At 39.8% G+C, this 12,767-nt stretch overlaps 1 protein-coding gene across 5 annotated transcripts in view; it reads left to right on the forward strand.

Moving 5' to 3' along the window:
- FREM1 (FRAS1 related extracellular matrix 1) overlaps positions 1 to 12,767 on the forward strand; it is a 166,710-nt gene that overhangs the window by 33,546 nt on the left and 120,397 nt on the right. For 4 of the 5 annotated variants that reach the window (XM_064381455.1, XM_021675936.2, XM_064381473.1 and 1 more), the window contains exons 2-4: positions 2,122 to 2,628; positions 8,150 to 8,244; positions 11,613 to 11,914. In XM_064381455.1, coding sequence (XP_064237525.1) covers positions 2,389 to 2,628; positions 8,150 to 8,244; positions 11,613 to 11,914 — 637 coding nt within the window. In that variant the 5' untranslated portion in view covers positions 2,122 to 2,388. Of the gene's footprint in view, positions 1 to 2,121; positions 2,629 to 8,149; positions 8,245 to 11,612; positions 11,939 to 12,767 lie in introns of all 5 variants that reach the window. The other variant, XM_064381468.1, reaches the window with a different exon arrangement.

Genomic DNA, 12,767 nt, shown 5'->3' on the forward strand with positions numbered 1-12,767 from the left:
CCATAAAGAAACAACAGGATTTTTTGTCTGATGTAGAATATATGATGAAGAAAGGAACAACTGAAAAGTTGGAGTTGCTATTAATTAAGATAAGGAAGACTGAGGGAGGGATGATCGAGAACTCAATTTTGGCTGCATGAAGTATGAGATGCCTTTTATACACCACCCAGAGATGTCAAGCAGCAGTTGCATATGCAAATATAGAGTTACTCAGGGGGATCCAGGCTAGAGGTATAAGTTTGAGGTCCATTGACACATAGGTGGTATTTAAGGCCAAAGAATGAGATCACTAGGGAATGAGTATAGATACAAAACAGGTCCTACGACTGGACTCTAGGGTCCCGGCATTAAAAAGTCAGGGAGTCTAGAAAGAACCAGGTAAGGAGACAAAGTGAGATGGAGTGAGATAAGAGGACTGCAGGAGTGTGGAGTCCTTGAAGCCTCCATGTGTTGAGTTAACTAGTTTAAATCTCAGAAAGCAGTTTCCTCTTACCTCCCAGTTTTGGGAGACACCTACCTATCCTGTTGCTTCTCCGCATTGTTGTCTTGAGTGGTCTTAGATGCCAAAAGTGGGTGGAAAAAATAATGTATCTTGTGAAAGTTCAACAACCAAATGTGCATTCATGCCTAAATAAGTCAACCTAAATTAGCCTGATTGTGGGCAATGGAGTCAGTGGGAGTGTGTGAACAGTTTTATTCTGGGATTGATACCATAAAAAACATGCTGATCTGGCCAGGCGCAGTGGTTCACACCTATAATTCTAGCACTTTGGGAGGCCGAGGTGGACAGATCACAAGATTAGGAGATCAAGACCATCCTGGCCAACATGGTGAAACTCTGTTTCTACTAGAAATACAAAAATTAGCCAGGTATGGTGGCAGGTGGCTGTAATCCCAGCTACTTGGGAGGATGAGGCAAGAGAATCGCTTGAACCTGGGAGGCAGAGGTTGCAGTGAGCCGAGATCTCCCCACTGCACTCCAGACTGGTGACTGAGCAAGACTCCATCTCAAAAACAAAACAAAGCAAAACAGAAAAAGCCAGGCTGCTCTGTAAAGTATACACCCCCTCAGGTATCAGGTGACACATGTCAGGCACTGCCTCAAAAGTGAAAGGTTGCAAACAGTGACAAGGGAATGGAAATGGATTAGATGTGGATAATGGAGGCACTTGTTTTTCTACAACCTTCTGACAAACATTCATTTTGGTATCTACTGGTTATGCACAGATATTTAATAAAATTATTAAGATGGAAGGTCTTTCTTTGGGCATAACAATTCACCATTTATTCACCTAATTATACTCTGAATTTAAGGATATATTTCAATGCATTTTACCTTAGATAAAATCTTTTCAGTTCTTATGGAACACAGAGACATCATCATGAAATTCTAAGTGCATAAAGTGGAGACAAAGACTCTATTTGTGCATGTTGAGTACATGGGAATGTAATTAGCATTGTAGATAGTATAAATACTCATGTCCATACACCGTGTCATTAGCTGTGTGTGCTGAAGCTATGTCACCCCATTCATAGTCCCTTTCATGAATAAACGAAAACTTTAATGTTCACATAGAAAAAAGGCATATTTTCTGTAATTTCCACTCAAGGGTTTCTTAGGTGTCTTCATTGCCCAGCAAAGTTAGAAGTGTGCCCAGTGTGACAAATGGTTAAATTTCTTTCTTATTGGGGTAGCATTGATTCAGAATTAATCATGTTTTCAAACAATGTGTCAATAATCCTATCAGCTCTCTGAGAAAAATTAGATTATAATCCTCATTTAACAAATGAGGAAATAGAAAGAGTTAGACAACGGTCTGTGAACTCAGGGGACCAAAAGCACATTTGTTGGCATTGAGGCTAGCTGTTTCCTCCTGGACCACACAATTACATCCCGATTGGGGTAAGTCCAGTCCGGAAGCAGGAGCTACACGCAGGGTAATGAAGTGGCTGCATTGCCTTCCAGATGGGTCTGGAGGTCAAGTTAGTTTATTTGTTTTTAATTTAGCTGAACTCATAGGCTGGTTGAAAGATCCCTTTGTTGGTAGCGATCTTTTGAATAGCTGCACAAACCTTTTGGTCTCTCTCTTGCTTTACTCCAACCCCTTCTCCCATTTACAGGATTAGAAAAGCACTTGGGAGGCACGTTAATCTTGCCGGCCTTGTCAGGAGTGATCAGCGAGTTTTATTAAAAGCCCCGGGATTGCCTGAAAGGCCTCCTTGTCTGACTTTGAAATGAAAGGGGCATGTTAAGATCTCAGGGCACATTGTCAAGACCCCTCGCCCTGCCCCTTGGACTATGAGCTGACCCTCCAGGAGGAACCACAGAAGCCCTCCTTTGTTGAAGGGATTTCGCTGGTGGACGGAAGGGAGTTGGGCCCTGTCAGCATGAACTCTCTGAGATGGGGGGTGGTGAATGCCCTGCTGCTCCTGCTGCTGCTCCTCCTGGCCTGGGCCAGCCCCACCTTCATCAGCGTCAACCGTGGGGTGAGGGTGATGAAGGGCCACTCCGCCTTCCTGTCAGGAGATGACCTGAAGTTTGCCATCCCCAAAGAGAAAGATGCCTGCAAAGTGGAAGTTGTGACGAATGAGCCAATAACCCAGAGGGTTGGGAAACTCACTCCACAGGTAGGTCCTATCTGTGATTTTCTGTTCGGTCATGTGTATGAATGCAAGTGTATGAAAATGTGCGGGGGGCAAAGACAGAACAGGATGTAAAAGGTCTCCCCTCGATCCATCAAAGACGAGTATTAGAAGATGTTCACATTTGAATTGGTGTAGTTGCATTTAGCAGGCATAATATTGCGCTGCTTTTCTATGTGAGGTGAAAACTATTTTTAAAGCATTCTCGGCTGATTTCAGATTACAAGCCTGAAACCAGCAGGATTTTATCTTGATTATAATAACTCTTGTGGAGGAAAGCAGATTCAAACTAATATGAATGCATATATTTTTTTCTTAACAATGCACTATTTCAGTAAGTCTTTCCAATTTCTCCTCTTTTCTTGAAAATAACTCTGGTATATCTTACCAGCTGCTTGACCTTATTATAGAGTAGCTAATTATACAGAAAAAAAGCACAAAGCATAATGTAAGAGAATTACATTGGAGTTATTCTTGCCCCAAATTATCACATCCATTGCCAGTCAGAGTGGCTTTGAATAAGAGGCCAAGATTTCAAGACATTTTTAGGACATACCTGTGACCTTAGCATAGCAAAGGTAAAACTTGGTGTTTCATCTGTTGATATCACATAAACATTCTTTTGAATAAGAGAAAAGAAGTAGAAAAGAGATGTGAAGATACTTCATTTATTCACTGTTCTTTGAAAATATCTGCATAATATTTTTCCTTTTAATTAAAATCTTGGAGACCTTTATATTTAAGGGTATTCTATGGCAAATCCTTTTGTAGAGTGAAGAGTTACCTCCTAATTCATTGGGTTTGAAAAGTCTGTATTCTCTTAGACTGTTTTTGCTTAAAGTAGGAGTCACCACTATACATAATTTTAAAAATTGGGTCTGATTTTATTACTTGTTCCTACTGTCCTGTAACTTTGCTCCCAGTGCAAAGAATCTTGAGAATATTCAACACTAGATGCTTCTGCTGCTTCTGGAAAAATGGACCATTCTCTTTTGCTGAACTATGAACATTATTTTCTTTTCATTTGGCTAAAAAAACATCCATGAGGTTATTCAAAAGTGGTACTAGTTATTGCAGAGAGAGAATAAAAAGACTTAGATGGATACCAGTTCAATTGGTATCTCTCGACATTTCATTTACCACACTTAGAGACCCATTCTGAAACACATCAGAATTCCATGGAAGAGGGTCTCGCATTGCTTGTATTTCTGATGTGATAGTAACCAAATGTCTCTGCCTAGTTACAAGATTTTATTGTCAGTCAAAGAGCTTTAGATGGGTATCTAAAAATGTTAGAATACAACAATGGCCCCACGTATTAGCCATTGTATTCCCAAGTGTTTGGTAGTTGCAACATCTTCTCAGTTACTCCCAATTATACTTACATTTTGAATGTGTTTTGATTGGCACTTATGAGTCAGGGAAACAGAAGACACCTGGGATTGCTCATACTGGAACCCCAATGTGCTAAATAAGATGACGAAGCAATACAAATAAGCTCAGCACTGGGCAACAGAGACCCAACTACAGGGACTGGGGTCAAAGGGAAAATACAGGCTGGTTGCAGTGACTCACGCCTGTAATTCCAGTAGATTGGGAGGCTGAGGCAGGTGGATCACTTGAGGCCAGGAGTTGGAGATCAACCTGGTCAACATGGTGAATCCCTATCTCTACTAAAAATACAAAAATTAGAGGTAATGGCACACACCTGCAAGCCCAGCTACTCAGGAGGCTGAGGCACGAGAATGCCTTGAACCCGGGATGCGGAGGTTGCAGTGAGCCGAGATTGTGTCACTGCACTCTAACCTGGGCAACAATGTGAGTCCTTCTCAAAAAACAAACAAACAGACAGATAGACAAATGGAGAATGCAGCCCGTAGAATTTTGAGAGAGGGTAAAATAGGGTCCTGATCCTGGAGGACTGGGCTAAATTAGGGCTCTGCTCCTAGAGGACTGGGGTAAATTAGGACCCTGATCCTAGAGGACTGAGCTAAATTAGGACCCTGATCCTAGAGGACTGGAGTAAATTAGTGCCCTGATCCTAGAGGACTGGGATAAATTAGGGCCCTGATCCTAGAGGACTGGGGTAAATTAGGACCCTGATCCTAGAGGACTGGGGTAAATTAGGGCCCTGATCCTAGAGGACTGGGGTAAATTAGGACCCTGATCCTAGAGGACTGGGGTAAATTAGGACCCTGATCCTAGAGGACTGGGGTAAATTAGGGCCCTGATCCTAGAGGACTGGGGTAAATTAGGGCCCTGATCCTAGAGGACTGGGGTAAATTAGTGCCCTGATCCTAGAGGACTGGGGTAGATTAGGGACCTGATCCTAGAGGACTGGGGTAGATTAGGACCCTGATCCTAGAGGACTGGGGTAAATTAGGGCCCTGATCCTAGAGGACTGGGGTAAATTAGGGTCCTGATCCTAGAGGACTGGGGTAGATTAGGGACCTGATCCTAGAGGACTGGGGTAAATTAGGATCCTGATCCTAGAGGACTGGGGTAAATTAGGGCCCTGATCCTAGAGGACTGGGGTAAATTAGGGCCCTGAGCCTAGAGGACTGGGGCCTTTGATAACACAGGAACCCAGGGCTGTGCTGGCACATGAGTGTCTTATAAAGACTGATGATTGATAATATGGTACCTCTTCCAATCAATATATTTTGAAAAGTCATTCAACATTTATTTAGAAGTGGGGCTGAGTATTTTGGGAAAAAGACAAGCAAAATTTCCATTAGTAGCTTGCAGGAGTAAGCTGTCTAAGCTGTCTTCCAGTTTGGACCTCAAGTATGCATGCCCAACTAAGCAAAACAAAAGCTCTGCAGATGATCAGATTCTTCTCCTTAGTAAGCAATTTGGGGAGGATCTATTGTTACCTAAGCCAGCCTCTGAGAGCTCTCCTCTTTCTATTCCAAATGGCTTCTGACTCCTTACCATATATGGCACCTTCTCTGAAAGAAATAAAATTGTCTCCATTATCTATTTTTAGTGATGTTTGAATAGTCCTGATTGCTTGGCCTGTTCCAAGGCACTGAGGAGGAAAAAAGGATCCAAGTGACTAGAACTAGGTAAAAAACATGTGGTTACAAGAATCAAGGACTGGAATAGATACCTGCAAGTCATCTCCATCTCACACTCTCTGATTTTAAGGTAGAACTCCAGTTACTAGAAAGACAATATAGAGAAGAAACAACAAGTTGCCTGGCTGATTTAGGAAACTCTTGGCTGCTGAGAAACACCTCTGAATATAGTGATTCCCTAGCCTGCTGTTGCTCATTTAAAAAAAGTAGAATCAAGTCATGAATACTTAGTGTATGTATTTCCTGAGGAAAATATGATATCTCAAATGGATTTATAGTCTCTAAAGTCAGTATGTGATTTGTATCTTCTAATATTTATTGTACGGTAAAGGAGTTCATTAAAATATGGAGTTTCATCACCTTTTTTAGCCAAATGTTAGAACTTTGTGTTAGAGAAATCTGTATCCTGGGAAAACTTTGTTCCTCAAACTGCCAGGTGATCATTGCTATTTGTTATTCTCATGATTTCAACAAAAACAAGATTCCCAAGTCAAGTCTGTTTTATTTTGTTTTGTTTTATTTGTGCTTAATTTTTAACCCAAGATGGTTCAGCCCTCCCCTAGGGGTTTATTTCTTATGGAGTTTTAGAAATTAAGCATAGCTAAATGCACGTGCACAGGTGTACACACACACACACAACACACACACATGCACACACAGCCTAAACATTATTCTTTAATAGAGCTTAGTAATAAGCTGAAAGCCAAGCTTATGTGAACCCATTTCTAGTGAGATGACTATTAACAACACCCTGCTGTATAATGAACAGTTTCATGTGATTTGCACATAAAATGTTTTGTTTAACATCTGTTCAATTAGTGTTTTCATTTCATTACTGTTTGTCTTAGGACCAACAGGTACATTTTCCTATTGAATATTTGGAAAGGGATTTCAGTTGGTGCACATCAGTGCATTCTGTTTAGATAACCCTCTTGCTATAGTCAATTAGATGAGGTCGACAGCAATGTTTTCCTCATGTTTTCGGACAAGACTCCCTCACACATGGCACTTCTCACACCTAGCCCAAAGCAAGAAATATGCTGGGTGGAAAAGCACCCCAGGTTAGTGCTGAACTTGCTTTTTTATATAGGAAATATAGCAGTAAGAAAGTATCTCTAGTTTGAACCAGTTTACTGTCATTAAAGTGAGTAATGAGTTAGGAATGTGTGACAATTTAATTATAAATTGTAATTGAAAAGCAGTTGAAGTGGAAAAAAACAAAGCTAGACAGTAATTAGAAAAGGATTTAGCTCTCCTTTGTTTTAGTTAGTAAATTTATGGACAATTACGGTTGTCGCCTTTTATAAAAGGAAAACATATTATGAAACATAAAACAGATGTTTCTTTTAACAAAGCAGATTGTCTCTTTATTACCATGACTATTTGTCAATGGTATGGGGAAGGTCTTTGCTTTATCTTCTTCCTAGTTGTCAGTTAAAAAGAGGAACCAATGATATCTGTGGGAAAAGAAACTCATTTGTATTAGTGTTAAAGTCTTCTCTGAATTGATTCTGTTGCCTGAAAATGTTTGAGCCTGTGAAAAAGTACAGACAAAACACCAATGGTGAACATGCATGCATACTTCAAGGGCATTTCTTAGAACTCTACCAAAGTCAGATTGGGCAGAATAAGGGGCATGATGTGGGTGGGACAGATGATTCTTCTTCTAGAAATCAGGTTCCCAAAATATAGCAGTTGGCAATGTCCTTAATAATTCTGAGTGAGGTGAGACAGTTCACTATAATTTTATTTTAATAGAAGAAATTGCTTTTAGGTTTCTATTTGTCTTATCGACTATTTCTGCTATTACCTAACTAATAAAAGTATGTAAGACACAAGTATTGTGTATATAAGACACAACTGTGTGTCTTTTGCAAGTACATAAGACACAACTGTGAGTCATGATGGACTCTAATTAACCACAATAGTGTTCATAGTCAGTGGCTTCATCCTTGAATATGAGAATACTATTTGGAAAAGAAAGAAATAAAAGGAGAACACACATATACAGAAAGAATACAGTGTGTCTGAGGGTGGGTTAAAGCACACCTTTTCATGCAGACACACAGAAAATTGCTGTGAACCCCTGAAGGGGGTAAATCAAATTTTGAAAAATAGAACCATGTTTTAAATGCACTCTAGATGGTAAAAAGACACTTATTTAGAGAGGTAATTGTCCTTTAACTAATTTTCTTGATCCGCTTTGGTTTTCACAATTTAGATATTCTCAAAACAAGACACAGCTGTATAAATAGGATGGTGAGTGAGTTTGGGGGTAAGGTAGAGGTGGTGGTGGTGAAGACACACACACACATACACACTTTGCTAACAGACCATATTTTCTCCAGGCAGTACTCTCCTGCCAAAATGGTAAATCTTGTACCAATTTTCTCATAAATATTTATCCAATTCTTCATGTGAACTAGGTCTTTGACTGCCATTTCCTTCCCAATGAAGTCAAGTATGTTCACAATGGTTGTCCAATTCTTGATGAAGACACAGTGAAGCTCAGACTCTACAGGTAAGTGGCACAAGAACATCACTCATTTGCTGCCAAGTAACCATTCTGTGTACTTTTGAGGGCTTTTCCTATGGATATGTATTGTCATGAGGGGAGTTAATAGATTCCAGACAGGAAAGTGAAGGCCTGAGTGGATGAGGCAAGATTTGTAGCCAACTTCCACTTATTTCCATTTGTGTCATCTTCCTTAGGGTTCTTCTGTAGCCAATTTTTAGCCCTATCCTGTTTCCCTCTAGTGTCCTTATATAGGTATCTCTGGTGTTCCAACCCACCACTTATGGTGGAAAATGGAAACCATAAAACTACAAATTCTTAATGAGAATTAGGAGGAAAATATATCCCAAAAATGAATGAAATTCTTCTTTTTTATTACCAGCTCCTTAGTTACAGGAAGTGCAATATCTTCCATTTTAAAACATATTAAATATTTAAAATTCTTTAAAAATCAACTGTGAAGTTAAACATGGAATGACCATAGAAGACAGCAATTCTACTCATATGTATATACGCAAGAAAAATTAAAACTTATGTTTTACACAAGAACTTGCACATGAATGTTCACTGCAACATTACTTATAACAGCCCAAAATGGAATAAATCCAGCTGACTAAAGGTTACACAAAATGTGGTATATTCATATAATGGAATATCGTTCAGCCATAAAAAAAAGAATGAATCACTGATGAGGGCTACAACATGGATGAACCTTGAAAACATTATGCCGAGTGAAAGAAGCCAGGCACAAAAGGTGTCCCATATTGTATGGTTCCATTTATATGAAATGTCTCTAACTGGCAAATCATAGAGACAGAAAGTAGATTAGTGGTTGCCAAAGGCTGGGGGAGGGGAAATGAATCCCTTTTGGGGGTGATGAAAATGTTCTGGAATTAGGTAGTCATGACGGTTATACAACCTCGGGAATACGCTAAAAAACTCTGAGTTGTATATTTTAAAAGATGAATTTTGTGGTGTATGAATTATATCCCAATGAAAATTAAATTTAAGCACATGATCATGGTATTTCTGACTTCATAAAAGTAACAGAATTTGTGTATGAGGAGTAGGCCCTTATATGGTTTTTTTACTTGGTTTTTATTGTTTTTAAGAATATTTCATTTAAATATGTTGGGGTGAATTTCCTTTAGGCACTAGACTAATTCAAAAGACGTTTGTAGAAGACATTGGAACAGTGAATCATTCTACAAACATTGATGATGACCTATTATAGGTCAGGCTTACACTGAGCATAAGAAACAAAAGGGGGAGAATGCATAGATTATTTTAGTGCTTGTAGTCTAAGGCAAAATATGAGCAGGTAATTGCAATGCAGAACAAATGCTGAAAGAGAGGCACAAGCAAAATACTGTTCAGAAAATGAAGCGGCACCCAAGAATTCCTTAGGGAGATATGAAATTAGCATACAGGCCATTTGATCTTTGTAAGACTTTAGAGTTAAAAAACAAACTAACTTTAAAGAGCTCACATAGAAGGGCTGGGAAGGGTAATGGGGAGTTGTGGGGGACGTGGGGTTAGTTAATGGGTACAAACAGTAGTTAGAAAGAATGAGTGAGACCTAGTATTTGATAGCACAACAGACTGACTATAGTCAGTAATGATTCAATGGCATATTTAAAAATAACTACAAGAGTGTAATTGGATTGTTTGTAACAAAAAGGATAAATGGACTGGGTGAAGTGGCTCACCCCTGTAATCCCAGAACTTTGGGAGGCCAAGGCAGTTGGATCACCTGAGGTCAGGAGTTTGAGACCAGCCTGGCCAACATGGCAAAACCCCATCTCTACTAAAAATACAAAAATTAGCTGGGCGTAGTGGCATGTACCTGTAGTCCCAGCTATTCGGGAGGCTAAAGCAGGAGAATCTCTTGAACCTGGGAGGCGGAGGTTACAGTGAGCCGAGACTTTACAGGTAAGTGACACAAGAACATCGCTCATTTGCTGCCAAGTAACCATTCTGTGTACTGTTGAGGGCTTTTCCTATGGATATGTATTGTCATGAGGGGAGTTAATAGATTCCAGACAAGAAAATAACAGAAACTGGAGGCCTGAGTGGATGAGGCAAGCTTTGTAGCCAACTTCCACTTACTTCCATTTGTGTCATCTTCCTTAGGGTTCTTCTGTAGCCAATTTTTAGCCCTGTCCTGTTTCCATTGCATTCCAGCCGGGGCAACAGAGTGAGACTCTGTCCCAAAAAGAAAAAAGATAAATGCTTGAGAGAATGGATACCTCATTTATTAAGATGAGATTATTATATATTACATCCCTATATCAAATTATCTCATGTACCTTTTAAAATGTATATATACACATCTATGTACCCACAAAATTAAAAATAAAAATAAATTTAAAAAACTTAAAAGAGCTGATGAATTCTTGCTGCTCCCACCCTTTCCTTGGGTTTCTAGGCTGCTGGGAGGTTGGAAGAGTACACGTGAAAGGCAGGGTTAGAGGAGCTTCTTCTACTCTTGGTCTTAAGCACATTTAAAATAAAATATTCAGAGGAGTAGGCAGCAGCAGATCAGGGAACATGCTTATTCCCCTCTTACCACTTCTCCTCCTCCAGCCCCTTTGGCAAGTTACCTGAGCTTGTTATGCCTCAGTTTCTTCCTCTATAGAATGGGATTAACAATGTCTACCCTAGGTTTTTATAAGGATTGAATTATACACTACTGTAAAGAGTTTAGCATATTGCCTGGGCCATAATACATGGCAGCTGCAATTAGAAGCTGCATTACTGATGCATACTAATCACTCATTAATCTTCTCTCTTCAAAAAAAATGAAAATCCCTCTCTTTTAGACTCTGCAAACACCCTGAGATTAGAGTTGCTAAAAAGATGGAGGGAATGGAAGTGGCAATTGCTGAATATGCTTTACATGCCAAGCATTGAGCTGGGCACCCAAACTAGGCTGCAAATGACCACCCATGTAGTGGTATTTCTGAAGGGCAAAAAGGCCTGAATGCTTCAGAGACCACTCACTACTTCACTCCTGAATTAGAACTCAATCCAGAAATTATACATGCTTAATACTCTTAAATTACACACGTGCTAGAATTAGACTCTGAGGTCTCAGCAGTCATTAAATATCCATATGCATGATGAGTTTGAGAGCAGGTGTTAAAAGAAAGATGTTGGGAGGAAGAAGTGGCAGGAAAAGGTGTTGACACCAGGGTAAAGAGAAGAAGGGAAGAGAACAGAGAGGCTGAGGGTAGAGCCTGAAACAAAATCCAAACTCAATCTGTGGCACAAATTTTGTGAAGGCCAATCTTTAAGCGTCCACCTGAGTACACAGATATCAGAAATTTCTGAGCACCAATTAATATTGTTTTTTTGCCCTGTGTTCTCCACAGATTTACTGAAACAGATACCTTCATAGAAACCTTTATCCTGCGGGTCTATCTCCTGGAACCAGACTGTAACATGATCCGTATGAGTAACAATGTGCTGGAGGTGCCTGAATTCAATGGACTGTCCCAAGCAATTGATAAAAATCTGCTCAGATTCGATTATGATAGGATGGCTAGCCTGGAATGCACGGTCAGCCTGGACACTGCAAGAACTCGACTGCCAGCCCATGGTCAGATGGTTCTGGGGGAGCCGCGGCCAGAAGAACCTCGTGGAGATCAGCCACACAGTTTTCTCCCAGAGTCCCGTATGTCTTTTAATACTTATCTGGGTGTTACTAAAATTGACAAAAATATCCATGTATGTTCACCTTCCACCATGAGGAAGAGTTCTAGTTAACTAATACAAATTTTAGCTGGCTGAACAGTGTCAGTTAGTAGTTAAGAGCACAGACTTTGCAATCAGAAAGACCTGGTTTTGAGAACTTCCTCCACTCTTTATTTTCTGTGTAATTTTAGTTATTAACTTGTCTAAGCCTCTCTAAAATGAGAAAGAATAATAGCTGCCCTGTAGTGTTGGGTAAGGATAAGAGTGAATGAGGTTATACACATACACAGTGCTTAACACAGTGTCTGACTCACAGTAGGTACTCATTAATTGTCAACTGTTATTAGTAATAGCAACAGCAGTAGTTGGTGCATTTATGGACTATTATTGGATTATGAGCAAGTTTGAAGTAAAGCTAGTTGGTAGCAATGATAGATTAAATCAGGAAGAGTTGATGGATAACATTCTTTCTGCTATTCACTCAGTCAATATATTTTGGGTACCTCCTCTTCTCTCTAGAAACTATGAGAAACCAAGAAATATAAAGGATAATCAGAGTAATAGTAGTAATAATTTGAATTTGGATGGAATGACAAATTAGAGGCACATTTATTCTATTTTGTACATCAGAGAAATGAGACTCAAAAAAAAAAAAAGAAAAAAGTGGGTGGCTGGGCGTGGTGACTCACACCTATAACCCCAGCACTTTGGGAAGCTGAGGCAGGAAGACTACTTGAGACCAGGGGTTCAAGACCAACCTGGACAAACTAGCAAGACCCCATCTCTACAAATTGTTTTTTAATTTTAAAGTGACTTGTGATTATTACATACCA

Source organism: Aotus nancymaae, unplaced genomic scaffold (assembly GCF_030222135.1).
Source record: "Aotus nancymaae isolate 86718 unplaced genomic scaffold, 86718_ANA_hifiasm-v0.15.2.pri h1tg000003l, whole genome shotgun sequence".
Taxonomy (NCBI): domain Eukaryota; kingdom Metazoa; phylum Chordata; class Mammalia; order Primates; family Aotidae; genus Aotus; species Aotus nancymaae.